Genomic DNA, 26,629 nt, shown 5'->3' with positions numbered 1-26,629 from the left:
GGGGCCAGGGGCCGTGGGGTCAGCCATGGGGGTTCAGACAGCAGGGATCCCTGCTAGAGTCTGGAGGCCCAGGTGGGAGCATCCCAGGAACCCCCACCCCTCCTGGGCCATGGGAAGGACGCTGCCTGCTGGGAGTGACAGCACTTGGCACCAAGCTGGCCAGGTTCCCCTCGAGGGCACGGCAGAGCCGAGCAGGAGTGGGAGAAGGATGCGGGGCTGTAATGGGGAGGGATGGGGCATGGTCGGCTCCTGGCTTCTGGGCCAGAGAGTGTGACCCTCGGCTGGGTCCCAGTTACCTGGCAGGGCTGCTGCAGCTCCAGCCACGTCCGTCCTGCAGGGCGCCCACACCCCTTTCCCTGAGCTGGATGCCCCAGAGAGCTATTTCAGGCGCCTGGTGGAGACATGACCCGTCTGACCAGACCGAGGCACAGCCGCCACCCATGGTCTCCCCTGTGTGCCCCGGTGACTCACACCCACCGGAGCAGAGAGGCACCAGGATCCCCCTTGGCCATGCTTGGTGTTCGGGGAGGAGAGAACAGGAGCTGCCACCTGGGAAATGCCTCCTCCAGCCTCCCTTGGCCGCACCCCAGAGCCCTAAATAAATGCCTTTGCAGGTCTGCTCCCAAGAGGCACGAGGACTCCTGCCATGTTCCCTGAGGCCTGGGAGGGATGACTTAGCGGGCTGGCCACCAGGGCCTGTCCTGCCATGATCCCAGGACCCAGCCCTCTGCCCCCCAGCACCAAAGCCTGTCTCCATCTAGAAGAAGGCACTGGACTCGCTGTCTGCCACCCCTCCCGCCTTGCTCCCCTCCATCCTGCTCCGGGAAGGCTCCAGGCCCTCACATCCCACGGCCATGGAGCCTTGGGGAAACCGCTGCCCCGGTCTGGAACGTGGAGCAAGCTCAGGCGACAGTTTCCGTGGACAGGACAGACAGGGTGGCCGGATCCCCTGCACAGCTCCAAGCTTGGGTGACGGTTTCCGTGGACAGGGCGGACGGGGTGGCTGGATCCCCTGCACAGCTCCAAGCTTGGGTGACGGTTTCCGTGGACAGGACGGACGGGGTGGCTGGATCCCCTGCACAGCTCCAAGCTTGGGTGACGGTTTCCGTGGACAGGACGGACGGGGTGGCTGGATCCCCTGCACAGCTCCAAGCTTGGGTGACGGTTTCTGTGGACAGGACAGACGGGATGGCCGGGTCCCCTGCACAGCTCCAAGCTTGGGTGACGGTTTCTGTGGACAGGACAGACGGGGTGGCCGGGTCCCCTGCGCAGCTCCAAGCTTGGGTGATGGTTTCCATGGACAGGGCGGATGGGGTGGCCGGGTCCCCTGCCCAGCTCCAAGCTTGGGTGATGGTTTCCATGGACAGGGCGGATGGGGTGGCCGGGTCCCCTGCCCAGCTCCAAGCTTGGGTGATGGTTTCCGTGGACAGGGCCGGTGGGGTGGCCGGGTCCCCTGCGCAGCTCCAAGCTTGGGTGATGGTTTCCGTGGACAGGGCGGGTGGGGTGGCCAGGTCCCCTGCGCAGCTCCAGGGCTCCATCTGGGAGGTGGCCGCAGAGGGAGCAGGGATGTGAGGCTGAACCGGCTGACATGCTGCAGGGACAGGACAGGTCCCAGGACCCATCCAAGGCCCAGCATCCCTTCAGTCCCAAGAGCCCACATCAGCTGTCCCAGCACAGAGCCCTCCCCTGGTGCCGGGGGCTGGGGGCTGAGTGGTGGACGCAGGGGAGGGGTCCACCTCTCATAACCCAAATCCTACCCCACGTGCCCAGTCCCTGAAGCTCCGCCCCAGCTCTCTCTAAAGTCCCATCGGCCTTGTGATGCCCTTGGGCCAACGCCTGCACCGCATTCCTGATAGGGAGGGAGGCAGGGGCCGAGCTCCTGGTGGACGGTGGAGCATGGCACAGACCCCCAGTGCCACCACCTCCCCTCCCCACACCATTTCCAAAAAACAAAATCAGCACACAATCAAGAAATAAAATCATCACTGCCCACTTCAGATGGAAATTCCCTTTTACCCGCTAATTTACTCGTGGCTGGAAAGTAAGTTTTACAAATGTCTTTCTGTAGAGGACTTGGTTTGGGTGAGTTTTTTGTCTTTTTTTTTTTTTTTCGATGGAATCTTGCTCTGTTGCCCAGGCTGGAGTGCCGTGGCCCAATCTCAGCTCACTGCAAGCTCCACCTCCCGGGTTCACACCATTCTCCTTCCTCAGCCTCCCGAGTAGCTGGGACTACAGGCGCCCGCCACCGCACCCGGCTAATTTTTTGTATTTTTAATAGAGAGGGGGTTTCACCGTGTCAGCCAGGACGGTCCCTTTGTTCATATAAAAATCTAGAGCCGCCTTCTGCGAGCAGGCGTCCTGCCCCCCAGGGCGCTCAGGGGAGATATTTCTGCATGAAATACATCCCGTGGCAGGGCCTTGCTCTGAAGCAAAAATGAAGGCAGTAAATTCTGAGGAGGGATTTGTTTAACCTGTCACCTTGCGGCAAAGTGTGGCCCTGCCTGTTCTGACGTACTCTCCTGTGTTTTTATAACACTTGGCTCGGCCACCGTGGAGGCTGGAAGAAAACCTGCCAATCGGGTGCTGCGGGGCGGGTTCACTCCTCTCCAGACAGAAGCAGCGCCGAGTCCTCCTGGGTCTACACCACACATCCATCTGCCCATTTTCCATTCACTCACTTGTTCACACCCACCTCCCTCGCTAGGCTTGCGGGGGTTGCTGGACAGGACCACAAAAGCTGGTGCCCAGCTCCGTCCCCAGCACGCCTGCCCCGACACGGTGAGGGGCTTTGTAACACGCCCAGCTCTGTCGCTCCAGACCCTGGGGGCACAGCTGAAGGAAGAAGAAGGAATCAGACACTTTGCCAGACTCCAAGCTACCCAACCCCAGCACTGGAGGCCTGCACAGGGAGTGAGCTCTCCGTCTTAGGAGGTAAGCAAGAAGCTGAAAAGTCCTTGGGTTCAGGATGCTGTGGAGAGAGCCAGCTGGGCCAGGTGAACCTGGGGCCTCTATAGGAACACCCCCGTCTCTTGTCCCTCTGCCCCCTCCCCCATCTCTACCCCCTCCCCCTTCTCTTCTCCCTCTTTCCCCTCCCCCATCTCTACCCCCTCCCCCATCTCTTCTCCCTCCCCATCTGTTTTTTTTTTTCTTGAGATAGGGTCTCACTCTGTCGCCCAGGCTGGAGTGCAGTGGTGTGACCTTGGCTCACTGCAGCCTCTGCCTCCTGGGCTCCAGTGATCCTCCTACCTCAGCCTCCTGATTGGCTGGGACTGCAAGTACACACCACCATGCCCAGCTAATTTTTGTATTTTTTGTAGAGATGGGGTCTTGCCATGTTGCCAGGCTGGTCTTGAACTCCTGAGATCAAGCAATTCACCCATCTCAGTTTCCCAAAGTGCTGGGATAACAGGCATGAGCCACGGCGCCCAGCCCCCATCTCTTCTCACTCCCCCATCTCTGCCCCCTCCCTGCCTGCGTGTCTGTGTGGATACCCGGCTCCAGGGGTCTCTCTGGACAGCCTCCTGGGGCACCCCACACGCTCCCCCCACCATGGGCAAGGCTGGAGCCACCTTCCCTGAATCAATACTGACCCAGGCCCAGGAGTGGGGCTGGGGCTGGGGCCGGGCTTGCTGGTCACTCCTGTGCCTGCCGTGCTCTGGGCTTGGAGACGCATGTGAAGGGTGGGAAATCGCCTGGGCCTCCTCACAGGGCACTCACGTTCACCTTGGGAAAAAATAACAGGTTTTGGTTTTGTTTTCTTTTTTTTTCTTAACCACAAAACACTCATCAATGGTTCTGAGGGGCCAGGAAACCTCAGGACTGAGTGTTGTCAGGAAATTGAGCTCCCGGGGCCACACACGGGGCCGGCACGAGCCAGGGCGGCACATTCCAGAAGGCTGCTCCGTCAGTGCCACCCACTGCCCTATGTGCTTCATGCCCAGGGGGTCCACACAGGGCAGCAGAGGGTCCTTGGGCCAGGACAGTGGACGACCTCGGGGGGTAGAGCCCTCCAGACCCCTGAGGGGCCCTCGGGCTGGTCCCTCTGTGCCTGCCGTTGACCTTGCCTCCTCCTCTAAGCACAGCAGCCTGTGGGGTCGCAGCCCCCCGTGTCCCTCCTTTAAGGCTTCAACCAGTGCACCTTGGGGGCCCGAGTTCAGCCCAGGTCAGATTCCGCCTCTGATGGGCCCTGGCTCGTGAGGCCTGATGCCACCCCAACCGCGTGCCGAGGGCTTTCCAGGGCGTCCCCTTGTGCCGTGTCCAGGCTTCCATCAGAGGAGTGCAGGGCATGAGGGGCTCTGGGCTTTTCCCAGGAAAGCAGCTGGCAGCCATCCACCCCTTCCCGGGACCACCACCGGGCTCCTGGCCAGCAGGACCTGCGCAGGCCTCTTCCGTCAGAGCAGCACTTTCCACAAAGCCTGGACACTGTCTGGCGTAGGGCTGTGGGGCTTCGTGGGGCTGTGGGGCTGCATGCTATGTGCAGGAGTGGGTGTGAGCGAGGCCCATGAGGGGGCTGTGGCAGCAGGTGGGGCCCAGCCGTGTGAGTGCAGGGTCTCTGGACCCCGCACAGTTCCTCATTTGAAGCTCAGTCCCTGGACACGGCCACTCCATGGGGCTGCCAGGATGCCCCCCAGACCACGGCCATGGTGCTGGAGGCTGGGGACCCCTCCTGTGGCCTCTATAGCTCCCTCTCCACCCAGCACCCCCCTCCCCATCACTCCATGCCAGCTGCAGGGAAGGCCCCCGGGTCTCTCAACCCACACCTTGGCCCAGCCTTGGCTCCAGGATCCCACCCCAGGGGCCCACTCTGCCACGGGACTTTCGTTTTTCCAAACTTAGAGCCGCCCTTGGCCAGCGGGGGCCGAGCCTGCGTCCACTGCTTGGCAGAGGAAATGTCTGCACTTCAGGCCTGTCCTGTGCCCTGGATGAACACCAGCCCCTGGGCACTGCCCTCCGCCATGGGAGGCCACTGTGATCTTGAGGCTTCTGGGGAAAGGTCAGGCTTGTCTTTAAGCGACGCGATGCCGGTGGCCTGGATGAGTCACCCCCGAACGTGAGTCATCTCAGCTGCTGGGAATCTTCCAATTGTTTGATTGAGGTGAGATCCACATAGTGTAGAATTAGCCTTTCACAGCATGGGGTGCTGTGGCATCCAGCGGGGCCGTAGTATCTTGCAGCCACCTCCCCACGCCCTGCATGTCGTTCTGGGGCAATTTCATCCGGAAGGAAACCCCTCGCCCCTCGGCCGTCCCCCTAGTCCAGCTCTTGCGTTTGCGGACCTCCCTTTCCGGCATTTCCGCAGATGGAATCGCAGGTGGCCTCTCAGGCCTGGCCTCTTCCGCTCGGCGTGTGTTGAGTCCTTCCCTGCGGTGGCTGAGCTGAGGCTACCCCTTTTCATGGCTCACGTTCCGCGGTATGGATGAGCCACGTCCGTGGGTCCCTTCACCCGGGGAGGGACATCGGGGCTGCGGCAGGTGCACAGGTGTGGGTCCCTTCACCGGGGAGGGACATCGGGGCTGCGGCAGGTGCACAGGTGCGGGGTGCCACAGACCCACGGTCTTGCTTGGTTTACCTGTGTGAGCCCTCAGGTCACCACCAGGAATCCAGCGTCTCTCCCCTCCAAAGATTCAGTGGAGCCTCAGGGAGCCCAGAAGGGGGCTGGGCCTCCCTCCTGCCACATCTCCAGTTCCAAGGGACCCTGAACTGTGCCCAGGTGACAGGGCCCTCAGAGCAAGGGACTGTCCACCACGTGGCTCACTGCCAAGAGCTCCCGGAGGTGCCAGCATTCCGCTGGGCCAGGAGGGCAGCAGCGGCGGATCTGAGCTACAGTTTGGACGGACCCCTCAGGCAGCAGAAGCCCCTCGGAGGCCCAGGGGAGAACTCCACGCCCCCACCCCTGGGGCTCCCTGGAAAGGCACCGAAGGAAAAAATGTTCCTGAAAAACTAAACAAGTGAATTCAGAAGCTCAGGTGTCAGAGCTGGGGCCCCATGACGGGCCAGGGACAGCCATCGGCCCCTCCGTGGACACCCAGGGTTCCCTGGAGGAGAAATCATACAGGGCAGGTGGTGAGAACTTGAACTTCACCTCCATGGTGGCTTCCTCACGGGGCGATGCGAGGCTTGGGTGAGGTGACGCGGCATGTTTCAGGCTGAACGGTGGCCACAGCTGACCCTGGGAATCTGTGACTCTGGCTTGGTTGGGAAATGGAGTCTTTGCAGATGTAATTGATCAAAAGATCTTGCAGTGGGGTCATCCTGGGTTATCTGGGTGGGACCTAAATCCGGCGATGAGTGTCCTCATAGAGGCAGAGGAGGAGACAGACATGCAGAGGAGATGGCCGCGTGAAGCCGGGACAGAGGTTGGAGTGACGTGGCCACAAGCCAAGGGACACCTGGAGCCACCAGGAGCTGGAATAGGCAGGAAGGATCTTCCCCTGGAGCCTCACTGGGGAGCGTGGCCCTGCCCAAGCCTTGATCTCAGACTTTTGGCCTCCAGAACTGTGAGAGGACAGGTTTGTTTTCTAAACCACTCGGCTCATGGCACTTTACTTGGGCAGCCATGTGGCACTGCCACACCCCCGCAGCCAGGCCCTCAGCTCCAGGCATCTGGAGCTGCCTACCCCATGGTAAATGCTGAGCTGAGGAGGCATCTCCAAGCCACCTGGGCCCCAGGTCTGGGAGGCCCTCAGCACTCCAGCCAGGTGCTCATAGCTGCCGTGTCCCGGGGGCACTGAGGCAGGGCCCTACCCCGCTGAATGGGAGGGGCAGCACCTCCAGACCCGAAAGGCCAGCGCCTGGGGAGCTGAACAGGGGAGACCCACCGTCCACATGTCTGCCTGGGACTCTCCTGGCTTTAGCCCTGAACATCCCTCAGCTTGGGGACCCCTGGGCCTAACCCCGACAGGCTGATCCTCCAGTGGATACTCCGCAACCTCCAGGCTTCACTTCGCAGCCCCCATATCTGCCCCTCACACCCAGCAGTTTTTCCTAGAGGCGCCACTGGGCAGCCTGCGCATCGGGGCCCAGGATGCCGTGGCCAGCGGTGGTTGGGATTTCACGGACTTTAGACAGCTGCCGGTGTCAGGGTCCCGGGGGCTTTTCCCGGCCACCCCCCCCCCGCCAAATGGAGCCATCAGCTCCCTCTCCCCAGTCATGGAGACCGCACTGCTGTCCTTCCTTCCAGGCCAGGAGCAGCCCCCGCCATGTGATGAGCTGGGACGTGTGTCCACCCCGTGAAACCTGCTCTGCACGGCCTGTTCTTCAGGAGAGGAGCAGCCCAGATGGGCCGAGTGAGGAGCCCAGGACCCACAGCCACTGCACAGAGCCGGGGGCACCTGTTCCCTGCACCCCCGCTCTGCTTGCCCTCCCACACCCCCAACCCGGCTTCCCACCGACTTTCCTGCTGGCATTCCAGGGAAAATCAAATCTCCTGGGGAGAAACGGCATCTGTGTCCAAATGAGCTTCCCGAGTCCAGGTGCAAATGGTTTGGGGAGCTCCAGGAGCAAACATACGGTTTCAATTTTCCAAAGCAGGCCGAGATCCCCGAGTTTAACCCACATGGCCGAGAAGCGAGGTTCCCATCCAGACCCAGGTCATCACCCATCCGAGGCCACGGGGAGTGCGCTGTGCACATGGCATCGCCAGGGCCTGGGGCTCCTGGCTGGAGGTCAGGGAACTGGGGTCCCTGTCCCCGGTCCCATGGCCGACAGCACTTCTTCCTCTGGCCGCGGCTGGAGAACCAGCTGTCCGGGCCACTTGTCAAGGTCACTAAGAAACTTGGGTGGGAGAAGGAATTCATCCCAAACTCAGGAACCTTCCTGGGGTCGGGAGACACTGCGCTCAGTGACCTCCCAACCGGTACTTCCCAGGGCCGGGACGCGGCCCTCACAGGGGGCGGCAGGTGCAGCCTCAGCTCTGCAGCTACCGGCCCCACCTCAGTGTTGTCTGAGGTTAAATGGAGTCCCAGCCTCATGCATCTTGATTTGAGGGCCCTGAGCCTGCGGGCATCAGGGAGGGCCAGGGAAGCACCAGCAGGTGTGCCAAAGTGTGGGCACCCCCAGGGGGCAAAGGCCCTGCCACCCTCCCAGGCCAGGCTCTCAGAAGCCCCAGGGAGCCCACAGTGCCCGGACCTGCCTGGCCCCTGCTGGCTCAGCTGCCCCGGAAGAGCCTCCCTGCTCTTGGGAATCCCTGCAGGTCCACAGAGCCCTACCCGACATCGGCCTCTGACTGCTGGCTCATGACTGCTGGCTCATGACTGCTGGCTCCAGCAGCTCGAGGGGACCTGTCCTGAGCTCAGCCCAGGGGCCAGGACATGACTAGTGCGTCTCCAGACTCTGGCCCAAAGCCCAGCCTCCATCCACCCCTCAGTGGCTTGAAGCAGCTCAGCTGATCATGGGGGCTGGTGAGCAGCTCCGTGTGCCTGGCATGAGGCACCAGGGTCAGTTGTGACCTCACGGAGGAACAGCCTGGGGATGGGGAAACTGGGACCCACGCAGTCCCACCCCTCACAGTGATTACTGACAGTGACCATGGCCTTGAAGGAGACCATCAGAGGGTTCTGTCTGGGCCAGTTTAGGAGGGCTTCCAGGAGGAGGCAGCATGTGAGCTGAGAGAGGCATGGGCAGGAGAGGCAGGTTCAGGGCCAAGGACACTCCAGGGCCCAGGGTAGTGGACACCACTCTCCCTCCTCCCAGAAAGAGAAATGTCCCCTTCAGGCAGCAGTTTCTAGAAAGATCTGGGTGGAGCCAGCAGGGACCACCAGAAGCTGCTCCACCGGGAGCTGCCCCACCTGGGGTCCCTCCACCTGTCCTCCACCACATGCCAGGGGCAGGCACATGATCCGACTCGGTTCCCATCCGGCCCCTTGGGAACCAGCGAATGCCAGTGCCGGCTTGCTCTGTGGAACCAGCTGGCCTCTTTCCCCCTTCCTCTTTCTTTCTGAAATCTGGGTGCAGTTTGCTGCGTGGCCTCCCTCCTCAGTCCTGGCCAGGTGGTTCACCCGGGCTCCTATGCCACCTGTCAGTTTCCTCCCTGCCTGCTTCCCCACCGGCACCAGCTGCCCAGGCCTCCGGGCCTTCCCGCCGTCCTCCTTAGAGAGAAGAACCTCCTTGGGCCTTGGAGAACCCCCACGCTGGGTGTGCTTGGCCATCTGCACAAACGGGCTGGGCCGGGGCCCTCACGCTGCTGCTCGCTGGATTCCTTCTGCCCTGCACCTACCCAGGAGGCAGTCCCCAAATCTAGTTCACTGCTTCCAACTGCTCCCACTGTGTGGCACCTGGTGTGCACCTCCTGCCTGCTCCAGAGCTCCCAGGGCCTCCTGTGGGCACCAAGGGCACCTATGCCCTTCCCCCTTTCCCCCCATGGGTCCTGCGAGGCTGGCATCACTGCAGGTGAGGACCTGCCAGGGTCATGGCCTGGAACCCTGATCTGGAGTCTGAGCCCTGTCCAGGGGTTCTTGACTTGGGCCCAGCACTGCCCTGGCACCCAGCAGCCTTCATGCCTCCCGTGGGCCTCTCCAGCTGGCTCTGGGCGCCACCTGCCTGGTTCCAGCCACTGGCTCCTCTCCTGCTGTCTGTCCCGCTGCCCTCTGACACGCCATGCAGGGGGCCCAGGGCGCCCGTTTCTCAGACACAGTAACGGTGTCTCAGCCAGCTCCTGGCAGGCCTGGCCCGAGCCAGCCAGCAGGGACCACCAGGAGCTGCCCCAGCCAGGGTCCCTCCACCCATCCGACTCGAAGCAGAGCCCCTTCTCCCACAGCATTTTCAGAGCTTAGGCTGGGGGATCGGGGGTGGGTTTTGCAGACATGAGCTTCACAGATTTAAAATAAAGGAGGATTCGGGTGGGGACTCTCTGGGGGCTTCCTGCAAACCAGCCCCCGCGCAGGCTGTTTGGTAACCGAGGGCACCGCGGCAGCGAGGCAGGAGCAGTCCGCGCCCACACGCCGGATCTACCGCACCCGCTGCCACCCACAGTCCTCTGGCGAGCTCTCAGATGGGAGGAACAGGTGACAGGGAGCCCTCCCCAGGGGAGCCGCGCCCTGAACCTCACAGGCGGGCATGTGGAGCGGGAGGCGGGGGTGGGGTGAGGCCTCCAGACCCCATGGAAGATTGAAATGTCATCTGTCTCGTTTTCAAAGGAAGCTCAGCGGGCTCCATCCCCGCCTTGCAAGAAGATGACTTTTCTGCCAGATGGGAGGGGACGCCCACCTCCGCCACGCCAGCTTCTGTCTTCCTCCCGGTGACGGCACCACAGCTCCCCCGACACCGCGTACATTCCTGAAGTGGTGAGGCCCGGGGACGGCCTGTGACCTGCCTCCTTCCCGGGAGGGGAGCTGGGCGGGTATTTAATGAAAGGAAATGCTCCAGCCGGCTGCTTCCTGCTCAGGTTGCCCAGCCTCCCTGCCGCTCCTGCCGCCGGCAACCTCCCGCGCTGGACACCGTGGAGGAGGCGGGCAGGCTCAGCACCCAGGGCCCCTGCAGGCACCGGCAGCTCTCAGAGATGCCTGGTCACTGGATGTGCTTATAGGACCCGGCCTGGGCGGCCATCTGTTCCTGCAGACCCTCCCTCGGGGGCCCAGGGAGAAGCAGGGGCTGCTCTGAGCCACAGACCTTCCTCTTCCCTAAAACGCCTGAGGATGCTTCCCTGAAGGGGCCGGTGTGGGACTGGGGGCTGACAGGGCACAGGAGATGCTGCCCGGGCGTGTCCAGTGGGGAGATAGAGCTCTGGGGGTCTGCACCCAAGAGCCTCCTCCCGTTCAGAGACATAGCACGCTCCCTTCTCCTCCCTGAGAGGGAGGAAGCCCCATGCAGGGGTAGAGGTTTTGGTGTGGCCCCGGGCGTGCTGCGGCCTTGGCAGGGCAGCAGACCCTGGCCTGGTCCCCACCACTCCTCTTCCTGGGCTTGGGCCCCGGCTGTGAGGGGCGGACTGTGGGTAAATCACCAAGAAGTGGAGTCAGGGTCCCTCTTCTGTTAAATGGGGTGAAAACTCGCACCAGCCCCATGAGCCTTCCATGTCTTTGTTGAGATCAAGCTGGAGGAGGACCAAGCACCCAGACGCCCTCCCACGTATCATCACTGTCACCGTCACAGCCACCACTCCCTTCCTTTTCCCTTTGCCCCCACCCCAGCCCTGACCCTGGGGTGCTCAGGGCCCCATTTCAGAACAGGTGAGCACCAAAGCCCTGACAGAGGCTAAGTCTCTTCTTTCTAACAGAATCTTCTTCCCCGGCCAAGACATCCCCTGGTACTTAGAGAGATGAGAAACTCACTGTGCAGGGGAATCGGGTGGCTGCGAGCCGCCTCGCCTGCTCCCTTCCTCTTCACTCCTGCAGGTGCCCCCACGATGCCTCGGAAAGTAACCATGGCTGCCCTCATGGCAGCTCACCTGTTTTGGGGTATTTTATTCGCATCTGCAGAGTAGAGAGGAACATTCCAGAATGTGAAGACTTCAGAACGTGGACCCTGGGTTCTGGAGAGAAGGTGGCCTGACTTTTAGCTGGGAGCTGGGGGGATACACCCACAACTCAGTGGGAGGACCCCCAGCCGCTCTGGAGACCTGGCTTTCCAGTAGGTCTGCATAGCTCTGAATTGATTTTGGAAGAAACTGCCCTGAACTGTTTTTCTCACTGCCCTGTCTGGAAAAAAAAACATCACCTTGTACCTTTATGTAAATGAGCCACATAGCATGCTCGTTTGCAGGAGGGGCTCAGCATGCCTGCCTGTTTCCTCCTCGTTACTGAGCTGGATCTCAGAGTGGGAAAAGACCATAGTTTATCTACCTGCTCTTGAGGGGTGTGTGGAAAGTTCCCTGTTTGAGATCTACAAAGAACCTTCTCTCCTGGTGAACACAAGCGTGCATTTCACATGGGTGGACTTCCGGCAGCAGAATTGCTGGGTCATAGGTCACTGGCATGCTAGCTCTAGGTGGGACCACAAACCATCTTTGGAGTGGTTGTGCAATAGCAATACAAGCTTCTATCAGGAGGATGAGGCCCCACTTGCCCATGTCCTCACCAGGACTGGATGTCTTCCCTCTGAACTTCAGCCATCCTAGTGGGTGCTGCATCTTTTAGAGAAATGAGCTTGACACATACTTCTACCATGTCTTGATAACTCAAGGTCACAGTCATTAGCATTAACCACAGTCCTAATGATGTACTCAAGCTGAGCAGGCAGGTGTCCCATGTCATGCACTCAGGGCCCCCCAGTTAGCAATGACTCCACCTGCACAGAACCCACAATAGCTGCCAGATGACAGATCTGCCTAGGGCTCCTGAGGTCTCTGCCATGCTTACCTCCCTGTTAGCTACCCCTTTGCCCTTCCTGCCAGTGGGTCTCCTGTAGAAATTGTTCTCACCACTGGAGCAATTTAAAGAGAGCGATGATGACCCTGAGCTTCCTGCTGCTGCCCAGCCTGTTTCCGTTACCACTGAGCCTTCATTTGGTTCAATGCTCTGTTCAATGCTCTGAAATATCTCAGAGACTTGACTCTGTTCTGCCTGGAGCAAACATGTCCTGCTTCACCTTCATTCATTCATTCACTCATTCACTGATTTGTTCATTCAGCAAATACTCATTGAGTATCTGGTCTGTGTCCAGGATAATTTAGGTTGTGGGTGAAGGCCAAGGACAGTTATGGCCCCAAGCTTGTTGAGCTCGTAAGGCCACCCAGGGACACATGGCTCATGTTGTGAGCCATGGCTCATGTTCTACCCCCACTCCACCATCCACACCACAAAGCATGTTCTTCTCCACAGATGGGCACGGGCAGTGTCGAACCTTCCATACCTGCCCACTAGATGATCACCCATCCTGGTTCTCCCAGGACTGAGGGGCTTCCCAGGACATGGGACTTTCACTGCAGAAACTGGAAATGTCCAGGCAAACCAGGATGAGTTTGGCACCCTACTGCTCACTGAGTCCTGGGACCCACAGCTGTGAGAGGGCTGCATATGGAATCGGTGGTTGTGCCTGCCTCAGGCATGTCTCAGACCTGTCCCAGGTGTCTCCTAAGCACTACCACTCACTCAGGTTCAGAGAGAAAAGAGCAAGCTGGAGCCATCCAGGTAGGATACTTCAGACTGAGTGAAGAAATGAAGGATGATGCTATCTAACTGAATGAGAGATGAGCTGCTCAGAGACAAGACTCATTGGAAACATCTATCCTTGTGAACACAAGACTCACCAGAACCCTGCTCAAGACTCAGTGGAAACATCTGAAGGGCCCCGCTTCCTCAGAAAGCCTCCACTGACCACAAGGCAGGTTGGGTCCCTGTACTGGTTCTTATGGTCCCCTGTATGTGTCCTGTTTTGCCCTTTCCTGATGTATTGAGGGAGCTCAGGGCGAGTCTATCTCCTTCTCCTTTAAAGCTCAGCACCTACTACATAACAGTCACTGAATGAATTAATGAATGAATGAAGGAGTGGATGGATGGGTGGTTGGGTATGTGGGTGGGTGGATGAACGGATGGATGAATGAGGGGGTGGGTGAGTGGATGGATGTGTGGTTGCAGTGGATAATAAATGGATGAATGGGTGGGTGGGTGGGTGGATAAATGGATGGATGGATGGGTGAGTGGCTGGTGGTTGGATGGATGGATGGATGGGCAGGTGGGCGGTGGGTGGATGAATGGGTGGATGAGTGGATTGATGGGTGGGTGGATGGATGGGTGGGTGGGTGGGTGAGTGGATGGATGGGTGGGTGGGTGTGTGAGTGCGTAGTTGGGTAGGTGAATGGATGGATGAGTAGGTGAAAGGATGGATGGGTGGATGGATGGATGGATAAATGGGTGGGTGGATGGGTGAGTGGGTGGATGGATGGATAGGTGGGTGGGTGGGTAGGTGGGTGGATGAATGGGTGGGTGAGTGGATGGATGGGTGGGTGGATGGATGGGGGTGTGGATGGGTGAGTGGGTGGTGGATGGGTGCATGGATGGTTGGATGGGTGAGTGGATGGATGCGTGGGTGGATGGGTGAGTGAGTGGGTGGACGGATGGGTGGGTGGATGGGTGAGTGGGTAAATGGGTGGGTGCATGGATGGATGGATGGGTGAGTACATGGGTGGGTGAGTGGATGGATGGGAGGGTGGATGGCTGAGTGGGTGGATGGATGGGTGCATGGATGGTTGGATGGGTGAGTGGATGGATAGGTGCATGGATGGGTGAGTGGGTGGGTGGGTGGGTGAGTGGGTGAATGGGTGGGTGCATGGATGGATGGATGGGTGAGTGGATGGATGGGTGGGTGGATGGGTGAGTGGGTGGATGGAGGATGGGAGGTAGGTGAATGGGCAGTTGGGTGGATGGGCAGGTGTATGGAGTATATGTCACCATTGTCCAGCAGGCAGACTTTTTGCTGATCATATGCAGGTGCGGGTCCTGTCCCTGTAGCTCAATGACAACTTCAGGTGATGTGTGTTGAGTAGCTGTTTCTAACCAAACCCTGTGTAAGCACCTGACCCACCAGCATCTCCTGTGTTCCTGAGCGCCATTGCCGGGGAGGTGGGCACCATTCTCACCATTTTGCAGGTGGGCTACTGAGGCCAGAGAGGCCAGCAGCTTGTCTAAAGCCGTACACACCAGGGGGTTTTTGGGGAGCCAAGTGTCTCACTCCTTTCTCTGTCTGAACCCCTAGACGCACGATGCCACACCTTAGGGTGAACTTTGACCCTTCCTTGACACCCTTTTTCCTCTCAGGGGAAAAGGTACAAGGCATGGGTTTCTAGAGCCAGTCCCCCAGGCCCTCTGACCACCTCTGTCCACCCCCTCCTTTTTTTTCCCTGAGATGGAGTCTCACTCTATCGCCCAGGCTGGAGTGCAGTGCAGTAGCACGGTCTTGGTTCACTGCAACCTCCACCTCCTGGGTTCAAGCAATTCTCCTGCCTCAGCCCCCCAAGTAGCTGGGACTATAGGCATGCCCCACCACGCCCAGATCATTTTTGTATTTTTAGTAGAGACAGGGTTTCACCATATTGGCCAGGCTGGTCTCGAACTCCTGACCTCAAGATCTGCCCACCTTGGCCTCCCAAAGTGCTGGGATTACAGGCGTGAGCTACTATGCCCAGCCTGTCCACCCCTTCCTTTAGCAAACAAAATCCCTGGGCAACCAGAGTGACCCCAGAAATTGGAGGAGGGCAGAGACCCCGTCTTTGGAGGTGATGTGGAGGGTGTCCAGGCCTGCCCTTGTCTCACAGGCGCACACCCTGCTGGAGGCCAAGTGTCGGACATGAAGGTGACACTGCCCCGTGCTGTCCAGACGCCCAGCAATGCTCAGCACCCGGAAACAGGACCGGCCTCTGCTCTGCGTGGAGCCCACCCGGACAGTCCATCTCAGCCCCCTCTACCCAGGGACCCCCAGGCCCCTGCCCGCATGCAGGAACTGTCCTCTGGGCAGAGCAGCCCCCTCCCCATGAGGGTCTCGCAGGCCAAGGACTCGCGTCCAGCAGCTCCTGGACATGGCCTTGCTGCCCGGCCAGGGCTCGTGTCCGTGAACAGAGAATAGTGTGTGTGAGTGGCTCTGTCATCTGTCACTTGGGGCTGCCTGTGTCCCTCTCCAGGACCTCAGTGCCGATCGCAGGAAAGGATGTTGGCACGGCCCCCGGTGGGACAGGCCAGCCACGTTAGGGGCTGCTGCGCGGCAAAGCCCACGGCGGTGGTGTCACATGAATGTCACCTGCTCTTCACACCCAGCCTAGGAAGGGCTGTTGACTGGAGGCCGACATACCCAGCGAGGCCTCTGATGTCCCTGTCACCCCCTGGGGTGGGAGAGGCCCCTCTTCCAACCTGTCTGGGGCCTTGCCCCTCCCTACAGCCCAGCTCGGGAAACAAATGCTCCTTCCAGCAGCAGCAGAGAGCTGTAGAGCCGGGCCTCCGGGCAGCTTCTGAATCCAGCTCCCGGGCCACAGATCACAGGGACAGGACGGGAGCCTCCCACACAGACGCCAGGCAGCAGGACCCCGGGTATGTTCCTTCACCAGCCTCTCCCTCCACCCATCTAACTGGGTGGCTCTGATCTGGATGCTTCCTGATCACGGGGAAATCTGCAGACCCACGAGGAGCTTGAAGCCTCTGAGTGGGAGAACTGGGTCTGCGGGGGGGGTTGGGGGGGACCCTTTTTCCCGGTGACGTCTAAGTAACCATGGTGGCAGCAGCTGACGCTGGCCCAGCCTGGCTCCGGGGAGGGCTTCTCCAGGTCCTTTGAGACTCCCCTCCCCTCTCCTCGCCTCTTCTCCCTCTCTTCCCCACACCCCTGCTGCCTGCAGTGTGCAGAGCCCCCCCACCACACCCCACCGCCATGTCTGTTCCCAAGCTGGGAAGTCACATCCAAAGGACAGAACCACCTGCCCAAGTCCCCTCCACTTCTGAGAACCACCTGCCCAAGTCCCCTCCACGTCTGAGAACCACCTGCCCAAGTCCCCTCCATATCTGAACACTCATTGCCGTGTCCGGGTGCAGAAATTCACACTCGGATTTTGTCCGGCATTCCCACTCCCTGCCCTGCTCGGAGAGGCAGGACCGCAGGTCTGCCGGCCACAACGGCAGCGCCACAGTGCCCGGCACAGAGGCCTGCTGGTCGCGCATACAAAGCACCCGCCGGCCATTATCATTCCGGAGCCGGCCAGAGCCTCCCGGCTGCATCTCATCGGTCATTCAGCAGCCCGTAATGACTTGTCAGTTCCTTGCCCTGCCATTTTCTGTCTAATTAATTCTTTTATTGTGCACCGGATAAAGAAAGACAAAGGCCTTGCCGGCAATAACGATTCATTAAAATGCAGCGCCTTCGCCCGTGCTCCTGGCCCAGCACCAGCCCGGCTGCTCCGCCCCACTGTGGGCACAGCCGCCTGCGCCCCTTAACCCTTTGTGGAGTCTCCTGGGCTGGGTGCCCGGCCTTTGCCAGGGCCCTGGGGGAGCAGGGCTTATGCAGCCGCCAGCTGCCCTGGGGGAGAAGCCGGGCCTGGGCCCGTCTGGGCACTGCCAAGGAAGGGGGTCCTGGGCATCTTATGCTTGTCCATGGTAGACCTCAGTGGGCCTGGGCCTGGGAATCCCGGACGGTCCCCGGGCCAGAGGGCCAACCTAGGCTGGGGCAAGTCCTCCAGTCCTGGCCGTAGGCCCATGGGGAAGGCGGGGGCCGGGGCAGGCAGGGAGGAGCATCTGCCACACACAGGGTCCTGGGACAAGTCTGCTTGAGATTTGACCAACAAGAGGGGCAGGACCAGCATACTGGCCGCAGCCGCACCAAGCCCAGCTCAGTTAATCCCTGGGGCAGCTCGGCGGAGCTCTCACCGCCTCACGGTCATGGGGGAAACTGAGGCATGGGAGGTCACCTGGCAAGCAGCCCTCGCGGTCATGGGGGAAACTGAGGCACGGGAGGTCACCTGGCAAGCAGCTCGTCCTGCCTTCCCGCGGGGTGGCGGTGTGGATGCCCCGGACACAGCAGGAGGCAGCAGGAGGTGCGCTCACTGGGTCTGAGTCCCCGGGGTCTCGTGAGGCCGGCCCTTTCTTCGCCAGTTTCACTTTGATTTTCTTGCTGCCAAACCCGCTTTATTTTGCAGATAAGCAAAAGGGTCATCGCCTGGCCCGAGGTGGTAATAATACCACCAACAGCACAACAGCACGTCAGGCACCTGGGGGGCACTGCTGGGGGAAGGTCCTGATCTCACCAAGTTCCCCAGAACTCCAGGGTCATTCCCATTGTGCAGGTGAGGAAGCCACCTGCCCCAGAGCCAGTGAGAAGCAGCAGAAGACACAGGGCTTGGCCCTACACTGCTCTGCTCCAGGACGGCCTTCCTGCCCACCCACGTGCCCCACCCCTCTCCCCTGAGGGCTCCTGCCCCCCTGGGAGCCCCACAGCTCCCACAGCCCATCCTGGAGACACAGTCCATGCTTCCTCTAGAACACAGGGGACACCAGAATGAGAGAGGACGCCGGGGACGTTAGACGATGCCTCGGAACGGCAGATGGGAGGTGGAGGGACAGCCAGCTCCCCCTTCCCTTCCCTTCCCCCAGCTCTTGGGAATACTGGGCTTCGCAGGTGGTAGGGAGCCCGGGTGGGTCCCTGCAGCTCCCAGGCAGCCGAGGGCCAGTGAGTAATCAGGAGGCCACAGCCCCCTTGTTTGCAGTGGCCTCAGGACTGGGCCGGCAGAGCCAGACTGTGGGGAGCAGGGGTGGGGCCTCTGGTCCCAGGAGAGAGAAGCAGATGTCGTCACTGGCAGGGCCTGGGCAGTGGGCGATCTGAGCCTCTGGCTTCCATCACCTGCCTGATGCCCCTGCAGTTCTGCAGGAAGGGTCTGGTTAAGGCTTGAGTGCAGCGCTGGGTCCTGCAGGAAGGGCCCGGCTGAGGCTTGAGTGCAGCGCTGGGCTGCATCTCCTTCCCTCAGGGGTGCTTCTTTGCCTGAGTCGCTGGGGGGCCACCCATCTCCTTCATCTGGGGTCTACACTGCCCCGGAGGGATTCAAACCAAGTGCTGGCTTCGCTGCCCGAGACTGGGTCCTGACTGGCGCAGTTCTGCCGTGAACCCGCTGGAATGTGCCCCTGCGGCCGTCCACACAGGTGTCCAGGGCTTGTCTGGAGTCTGGTGGTTATGGCGTCACTGCCCGGAAGCACGACCCCCAAGCCTCCAGCCGCAGCCCCAGCAGGTGTGGAGTAGCTAGAGATGGTGTCAAGAAAGGTCCTCCGTCCTGGGCTGGGGAGGCAAGACTGGGGACCAGACAGCAGGCCAGGAACCCGGGTCCATGACACCCCGGACTTGATGGTCCTCTGACTGTGGCCCAACACCACAGCAGACCGAGCGGGTCCCTGAATCTCACTGCCCAGGAGAGGCAGGCGAGTGGACCTCGGGCCCCTCCCAGGCAGCTGCTGGGAGGACACAGGCCCTCTTGGGAAGGAACAGCCTCACAGCTGTGAACTCACGCCCACACCGATAACCTGCTCCTAAGGCCGCTTCTGTCCCAGGAAGACCAGAGGGGCTTTTCCCGCCTATCAGAATCCGGGGTGGATCACCAATGCCATTTCCCCTTTTGGGGCTGAACAGGGCATTCTGTTCGGCTGAGATCAGAGGCAATGCTCTCTGTGGAGGATGAGGACGTGGAAAATGAGGAACTCTCCCGGCCGGCCTGGCCTGGGACACAACGCTCTCAGGAGGACCGGGCGCAGGGAAGCTTGGGCTTGGGGCGAGGCCAGCTTGGAAACAACGTCATCAGCCTGGTGTTCTTGGAGGACTTGTCTCCAGCAAAACCCCCACCAGCCGGAAACAGGGGCAAAGCGGCCTGACCCCCAAGGCACCGACTCTGGCTCCCTCCTCCGTGCAGCACCGGGGGAGGGGGACTGGCACCTGGAGACTCCCAGGGCCAGCATCCAGTGCCGAAGGGGGAAGCCACAAGCCCTGCCAGAGGGGGACCCCCAGAGAGGAGGGATGGGAGGGGCAGGGAGGGACAAAGAGCGGGGCTGTGCAAGGGGAGGAGGTGTCCATGCACCCCTCACCCTGGCAGGGTGTGGACGCGCCAGGACAGTGTGGCACTCCCTGACCTTCACGATACTCAGATACTGGAAAACCCACAGGAACGCACCCGGGACCCAGGCACACCCGGGACGGGGACATGAGGTTTTCCTCCCCTAGGGCACACACCAGTGAGACGCAGGGCCCGGGACCCCAGGAGTTAACTCGCAGCAGCCCTGCCAAGTCCACACAAAACTGGCAGGGCCTCCCAGCCCCTGGGAACCTGGCAAGCCCCAAAGCGTGTCCCGGGGCAGCCCAGGGGCAGAGCTGGCTTTGCCGGCTAGCGGGACACTGGGTTCTCCCCAGCTGGGGTGTCAATGTGTGAGCTTTGAGGGACGTGTGGGCCTGGACAGCCCTTGGCTGGACGCAGGACGGGACGGGCCTGTTCCACAGAGGCGACGGGCGTCTGTGAACCTGGCTTTCGGCAGCCCCCTCCCAGCCTCCTCCTTGCCCGTGGGGCTTGGTACACCCCACCCCCCCAAGGAACCGTCATAAATCCGCACAGCCCCTCCCCCTGCTGCTCTTGGCAGGCCCTGGAACGGGATCCCCACTGTGGGGTGAGGGGCAGGGCGGCCAGGCGGGAAAGGAGACGGGGTGGATGGCCCCCTACCCAGGCCACCGTGTTAAAATTGTAGATGCGGCTGTCTTTCGAATTTGGGTTCCTGTGAGCAGTGCATCCTCTGCCACCCCCGACCAAGATGCCTTGAGAAGCCGGGTGTCTGTACTCCAGGGGCGGCCCCCAGCCCCGAGACGCCCCCGCACCAGCCTCAGGTGCCCGCGAGACCTGGCAAAGGGACCAGCTGCCCCTCACTGGCTGTCACTCCCACAGCCATTTTCTCCCCAGAAACTTTCCTCCAACCAGACAGCTCTGCCGGCTCCCGCGGGGCGCTTTCATCCGCTCCCAGCCTGGCTCCATGCCAAGGCCCGAAAGATGCCGTCGGCTTCCTGGCGTTGCACAGCCACCCAGAAACCAGCTCTGGGATTCGCCTGGGAGGAAAAACACAGCCCCGAATCGGGCCCATCCAGACCCATTTTGCCTACCAAGGAGGCCCTCCAGGAAGGAAGAGGAGGAGCTCGGTCCCCAGAGGCCGCGACGGGATTCGCGAAGGGCATGGCTGTTTCCATTCTGACTGAAGCCTGCTGACGCCTCGTGGCACGACGGGCTGCCCCTGCCGTTCGGGGGTCCGGGTGGGCTCGCGGCCGCCCTCCTTGCCACCCAGCGTGGAGGGCACTGGGGTGAGGCCGGCGGCCGCGTGGCACGGCCTGATCCTGCCTTTGCCGGACACCTTTACCCCGGGAGCCCCAGGCTCACACAAAGCAACACACAAAATGCAGCCCACGTCCATAAAAAGCACTTTGTTTAATTTTATCAAATCGATCTGTACAAAAGTTAGCGTTGCTTGGTCAGAAAGGAGTGAAGGCAGCAGGCGAGTGAGGGTGCGTCCTCCGAACGCGGTGCCGAGGGAGACGCTGCATGAAACGGGTCTGCGGCGGCTCCCGGCCCCCACCCCCACCCCCAGAGAAATAGAAGCAGAGGCATTATCTTTTTTTTCTACAAAAAAGTAGGAAAAGTAGAAAAAGTACAAAGAAGCAACTTCTCGGCTGTGTTTAAGTTTACAAAGTTTAAAGGCACAAGTTTCCGTGAAGTAGGCGCTATCGTATGCTCTATGCTCAGCACACAGGGGGAAGCAGTGCAGGTGAATCAGGTATGACTCGTCTAGAACTGAGGCCCTAACGACGTTTAGTGGAGAAGGTTTAGTTTCACAGCTTGGTAGGTGGCACTGGTGCCTGCGAGCCAAGATCACTTCTGAAGCCACCACTTCCCAGGAATTCCTGTGTCCTGTGTCCTACCACATGGCACAGTCATGGGCAAGGACCCAGGAATTCCTGTGTCCTATGTGTCCTACCACGTGGCACAGTCGGGGACAGGGACGGAGTCCTGCTTCCCAAACCCCAAACTGGTACTGGGTGCTGGGGCACCCCAACCTGATCAGAGATGTCACAAGGCAGGTCCCTTCTCCTCCCTCGGGTTTTCGGTTGCCAAGCTCGAGGCATGAGGGGCCCAGTCCTCCCAGGGACCTTGGGACCTCCGGGCCCTCCAGGGCGGCCTCCCATAAGCCGAGCAACGTGATGCCGGCCAACAGCTGCAACCCCACCTCCTGCCTGCCCTCAAGGGAAGCTTCCCAGCTTCCGTTTTGTCTTAAATTCTACTCTTTGCCCGAATTACCTCATTAATTAAAGATAAAATAACAGAACATAAATACATCTTTAACAGCTTTCAGAAGAAACACATTTAAGCTTCAAAAATAAAAATTATCAAAAACATAAAAATAAAAGAGAGATGTGTTCATCACAGCCAGCCCTCGCGTGAGCGCACTCTGCCAGCAAGGAGACACCTCAGATCTGACAAGCAGGTCCCGGAGATGCTCAAGCAGACTCACCCCAGAGGGTCTGCGGACAGACACCCCGGATCCCGGACAGCCCGTGCAGCCGTTGTCGAGGGAATGTGGCCGTGAGTGCAGGGGCTCTCAGCGCCAAGGCCGGCCTGGACCTCACAGCGCCCTGCAAGGCCCCTGCCACCCCCTCCTTTGGTCCTTGGGCTGTGCTGCCGTTTCTCCTCTACCGAGATGCAAAGCGAAGGTGCTGGTGCCGCCAGTCCTCACAGAAGAGGGACCAAACGGCAGCCCTTCTTTGTGGAATAATCCCACCACCTCAAAAAGAAAGATAGAAGGGAGAGGGAGCTGGTCCATCGGTGGCAGAGGTGTGGCCATCTGGAGGCCGAGGGCCACGGGCAGCAAGCATGTTTCCCTGCAGACTTCAGCAGGCACTTGGAGCTCAGCCACTGGGGCCCCTCCCGCCCTGGCCACGCACACTGGGCCGGGACAAGGCTGCCCCCTGACGCCTGCGAGTCCCTCCCCGCGGCTGGGCCCTCAGGGCCTGGTCAGGGTGGTGTACACTGGCTGGTCCCAGTGACTGGTGGGGCTGTGGGCGGGCGGCAGGGCCAGGCCGTTGAGCAGGGGCGAGGCGTAGGGCCGGCGCGGCGAGTGGAAGCAGGGGTACTGGTAGAGGCCGGGTGCGTAGCCGGGGTAGGCGCCATAGTAGCTGGAGGCCTGCAGGTCGCCGTAGTCGCCCTGTGCGCCGGCGAAGGGGCCGGCGGGGGCGGCCGGGGTGGCGCTGGACTGGCCGCTGCAGGAACCGTAGTCGGGCGAGCCTCGGGGCTGGTCGCCGTAGTGGCCAGGGCTTGGCTGCTCCGTCTTGATGTGCGGCCGTGGGGGACCCGTCTCGGTGGGCGACGCGGAGGCCGACGGGGCACTCTTGTGGGCCCACACGGGGGACGCCCCGGCGTGGAAGTAGGCGCCCCCGTAGGCCTGGCCAGGCTCGGGTGGGGCGGGGCCGCCCAGGGGCAGGTACTGGTCGAACTCGTGGACGTCGAAGGCGTCCATGGTGCCCATGACCTCGCTGCTGAGCTCCGAGATGTCCACGTTGCTGAAGTCGATGTTCTGGCGCCCGCTGTCCGCCGGCCGGCGTCCCTCCAGCTTCAGCTCCGGCTTGGCGCCCGCCTGCTGCAGCTCCGTCTTGGGGGTGGTGGGCGGGGTGGGCGGCCCGTGGGTCTGCCCTGGGGACAGGAGAGCAGGCTTCAGGGATGAATGCCCCTTCTGTGGGGCGGGTGGGGCCGGCCAGGCTGGAAGGGGAGGGACGCCCGCGCTAACTGCCAGGGGGATCAACGGCTTTTTGTTTCTTTACATTTCCCAGAAATTCCAGCAAAGTCAGACCTAGACCTCACTCCTCGGCGGAGAAAATTCCGTGAAGCGCTGCGCTATGGGAAGACCCGAGGCCCCTCCCAGAGACCAAGGTGGGGGGAAGAAGCCGACAGGCCCAGCCTGGCCAGAGCTGGCGTTTACAGGGCGCTGGGGGACCACACAGACCCTGTTCCTCCCCGGGCCAGCCAAGCACTCTGAGGCTGGCGGGCGTCAGCCAGCCTGACCGAGGCCCCGGCAGGACTCCACCCTGTCAGTCTGGCCCTGAAGCTGGGGCTGCTGAGTGCCGTGTGGGCAGCAGCTCGGTGTGGGAAGAGGAGCCCGCATTGGACTGAGTCTTGCTGAAAACACCACCTCTCGGGGTCCCTGCCAAGCAAAGCTGTCAGCCCCTCAGCACCCAAGGCGGCTAAGCAGGTCCCTCGTGCACCAAAAACAGGGGCGGCCGGGGCCTTGGGAGCTTTTTCAGGGAACCCGGGGAAGGCCCGGTTCTCTCGAGGGCGCCTGCCCCCCTCCACCATCATGCACCCTTCTCAGCCAGAAACCCCACAGCTGCCTCCCGTACAGGGACCCTCAGATATGCCGGGGGCCTGGAGCCCACCTGTGTGGTCGCCATGGTGGTGCCCATCTCCAAGCCCTGCTTCAGCCTTGTACACGGCACCGCCGCCAGGGTGGGGTCCCAGCTCCGCGCCCGAGTCGGAGTCGCTGTGGCCGGCTTTGGCGCTCTTCCTGCGCCGTGGCTGGTACTTGTAGTCGGGGTGGTCCTTCTTGTGCTGCACGCGAAGGCGCTCTGCCTCCTCCACGAAGGGCCGCTTCTCGCTCTCGCTCAGCAAGCTGCAGCACAGGGCAGAGGCAGGGATGGCCAGGGCGCCCACTGTGACCTCGGCGCAGGCACACACCACAGGGGGAACCGGCAGCAGAGGCCGGGGCCGGGAGGCTCTGACCAGGGAAACCCGCCTGCCGTGCGCTCCGGAGCCTCCCGTGGCACCAGGCAGTACACTCCTCTGGGAGAACCGGCCGGCGCCTGTTTGGGAAGGTTGGTATGCTTACGACAGCCAAAGAAGAACAAGCCCCACGCCTCCCATCTTCCTCCTTCTATTTCCCCCCATTCCGGGCCTGCTGTTCCCTCCCTCTGGGGCTTTCTAAGGGAGGCGGGGGAGGCGGGCAGGACCCAGCCGGCGGTGGACAAAAGCGAGGCTTCCCGGGAACGGTGCCGGCCTTCGGCGGGCAGCTGGGCTGCTGTCCCTCCATTCCCAGACACCCAGAAGCCCTGGCAGGGCCCAGGCGCCCGTCCTCACTGAGCCACAGGACACACTCCCTGGGACTCTTCCCGAGGCTCACCTCCAACCGCCTGTGCGGCAGGACTTGGGGGAGCAGAGGCCTGCCTTCCACAGCGCCCCGTGGCTGCGCCCCAGATCCAGACAGAAGGCAGGAGGTGCAAATACGCAAGCTCCAAGCTCCCTTCTTCCAGGTGAGGAGCAGGATACGGGAACCAGAGCCCCAAACCAAGAGAACCATTTTAAACCCAAGCAGAGGACACTCGGTGGGGGCAGCCTGTCCTGAGCAACAAGTTCTTCACTCTGCAGTCCTAATTTCTGGAAAACTGACCGGCCCCACCACGCCAAGGCGTGCACACGGCGCACCCCGTCATCTCCACTCCTGCCCTCCCTGCTTCGGACCGAGGGTGTCCAGGAGAGGGAGAAACTGCAGGGAGGGTACTCGCAGGCAAACCTGCTGCCCACCCATCCGCCTGCCGCACTCCCTCCCCATGGGTGGTCCAGGAGCCGGAGGAGCTGAGCCCTTTCTAAGGAGGGGGCACCTCCAGAGAGCCGCATGCAACTTGCTGTCGTGCCGGGCATGCCTCCCGGGGCTGGGGCCACTCGCAGCGGCTGGAGGGCACGTCGGGGTGCCAGCCATGACCCTCCGCAGGGTGTTCCCCGCCAGGAGAACTGGCTCCAGAGTACACCCGCCACGATGGTGCACACCCCAGGCGCTGCCCTCCGCGGATCCCGACTCCCATAGCTGGCGCCGGACCCCGGCTGGCCAGAGGATGTTTTTCCACTGGGACCCGCCCTGACACCCGCCCGGGGTGCAGAGCCCGGAGCCTGCGTGTGGCCACCACCTCCGCGAGCTCTGCGCCCTCCAGGCCCCCGCTCGCAGTCCGAGACCAGGGGCGGCCAAGGTCCCGAACCCCGCCCCCGGGGCGCCGGCACTCACCGCCACAGCTTGCCCAGCGTCTTGCTGAGCTCGGCGTTGTGCAGGTGCGGGTACTGGTCGGCCAGCTTGCGGCGCGCCGCCTGCGCCCACACCATGAATGCGTTCATGGGCCGCTTCACGTGCGGCTTGGCTTTGAGAGCGCCGCCGCCGCCGCCGCGCACCGGCATGGGCACCAGACTCCAGTCGTAGCCCTTGAGCACCTGCGACACGGCGTCCCGGATGCAGGCCGGGAAGCGCTCGTCCGCCGCCTCCGCCGGGTCGCCCCGGGCGCCCCCCACCGCGCCCCCCGCGCGGCCCAGGCCCTCGGAGCCGGCGGGAGACGGCGGCGCGTCCGAGTCCGAGTCCTCCACGTGCGACATGGAGCTGGCGGTGCCGGACGGGCTGCAGGGCGGCTGGGAGCGGGCCTCGCTCATGTCCAGCATCGGGGCCGCGCGCGGAGGGGCGCGCACAGGAGACGCGCACCGGGGCCGGCGCCCCGGGCTGCCCTGCGGTCGCTCCGGGACCCGAGGTCGCCGCGCGGTGGCCCCGACCCTCGCCCCTGCCGCCGCCGCCGCCGCCGCCGAGGCTCGGTTCCCGCTCCGGGACCCGCAACAAGTTTCTTTAAGCGGCGGCCCCGCGGCCCCGCCCCGCGCCCGGCTACCCATTGGCGGAGCGCGCCCCGATCCCCCGGAGGCGGAGCCCGGCCGCCCCCGCCCCCCCACACCCATAAAGAAAGCTCCGCGGCTCTCGCCGCGCCCCCGCCTGCCCCGCCCGGCGTCGCACCACGTGGGCCAGGCGCCCCACGCCTGGAGCTCCCCTCTCTGGAGCCCCGGGAAGGGAAGCGGGGCAGGGAGGCCGGGTGGGAGCAGGGGGGTCTCCGGCGCTTCCTCTCCTCTGCGGGCGCCGCGCGGCTCCTGGGAGTCCGCCCCCCGTCCTGACGCTCAGCTAGGAAGCGGGTCCTCGGGCCCCTCCCCCGACACACACACACACACTCTCTCTCTCTCTCTCTCTCACACACACACACACACACACACACACACACAGCCCGTCTCGCGCCTGAGGTCTCGCCCGCAGGCCGGTGGCGCGGGGTCAGCTGCTGCGTGCGGTCCAGGACAGGGTCGGTTCCGCCGCGCAGCGCCCAGGCCCAGCTCGTCCAGAGTCTGCGGACAGCGCACGTCCAGGTAACGCGCGCC

The 26,629-nt window shown here is 62.2% G+C and overlaps 3 protein-coding genes across 9 annotated transcripts in view; 2 read left to right on the top strand and 1 right to left on the bottom strand.

The window, feature by feature from the left end:
* The first annotated feature begins 1,388 nt into the window (after positions 1-1,388).
* Positions 1,389-13,385, top strand: LOC106633874 (uncharacterized). Of its 7 annotated transcripts, none has more exons than XM_055099493.2 (6): positions 1,389-2,931; positions 4,837-5,095; positions 5,586-6,509; positions 7,181-10,001; positions 10,134-10,280; positions 12,753-13,385. In XM_055099493.2, the coding sequence occupies exons 3-4, from the start codon at positions 6,285-6,287 to the stop codon at positions 7,982-7,984; spliced, it is 1,029 nt and encodes a 342-aa protein (XP_054955468.2). In that variant the 5' UTR covers positions 1,389-2,931; positions 4,837-5,095; positions 5,586-6,284; the 3' UTR covers positions 7,985-10,001; positions 10,134-10,280; positions 12,753-13,385. The 7 variants fall into 7 exon arrangements, 6 of the variants coding, with proteins under 6 accessions (XP_054955468.2, XP_054955467.2, XP_054955466.2 ...); XM_055099492.2 differs by having other exon boundaries at positions 11,328-13,385; XM_055099491.2 differs by having other exon boundaries at positions 10,382-13,385.
* Positions 13,386-20,826: 7,441 nt separating this feature from the next.
* SOX8 (SRY-box transcription factor 8) lies at positions 20,827-26,033 on the bottom strand. The gene is made up of 3 exons (XM_034951654.4): positions 25,458-26,033; positions 23,842-24,074; positions 20,827-23,101 (listed from the first exon to the last, which is right to left on the bottom strand). The coding sequence occupies exons 1-3, from the start codon at positions 25,877-25,879 to the stop codon at positions 22,416-22,418; spliced, it is 1,341 nt and encodes a 446-aa protein (XP_034807545.2). The 5' UTR covers positions 25,880-26,033; the 3' UTR covers positions 20,827-22,415.
* A 118-nt stretch (positions 26,034-26,151) lies between these two features.
* Positions 26,152-26,629, top strand: part of LMF1 (lipase maturation factor 1) — a 131,779-nt gene continuing 131,301 nt past the window's right edge. The window contains exon 1 of the mRNA XM_063598176.1: positions 26,152-26,617. The gene's annotated coding sequence lies outside the window, so the exon portion shown is untranslated. The remainder of the gene's footprint in view (positions 26,618-26,629) is intronic.

The sequence above is a fragment of the Pan paniscus genome, chromosome 18 (genome assembly GCF_029289425.2).
Source record: "Pan paniscus chromosome 18, NHGRI_mPanPan1-v2.0_pri, whole genome shotgun sequence".
NCBI classification, from domain to species: Eukaryota; Metazoa; Chordata; class Mammalia; order Primates; family Hominidae; genus Pan; species Pan paniscus.
Note: the sequence above shows the minus strand (reverse complement) of the source record. Positions and strands in the feature narration are given on the sequence as shown.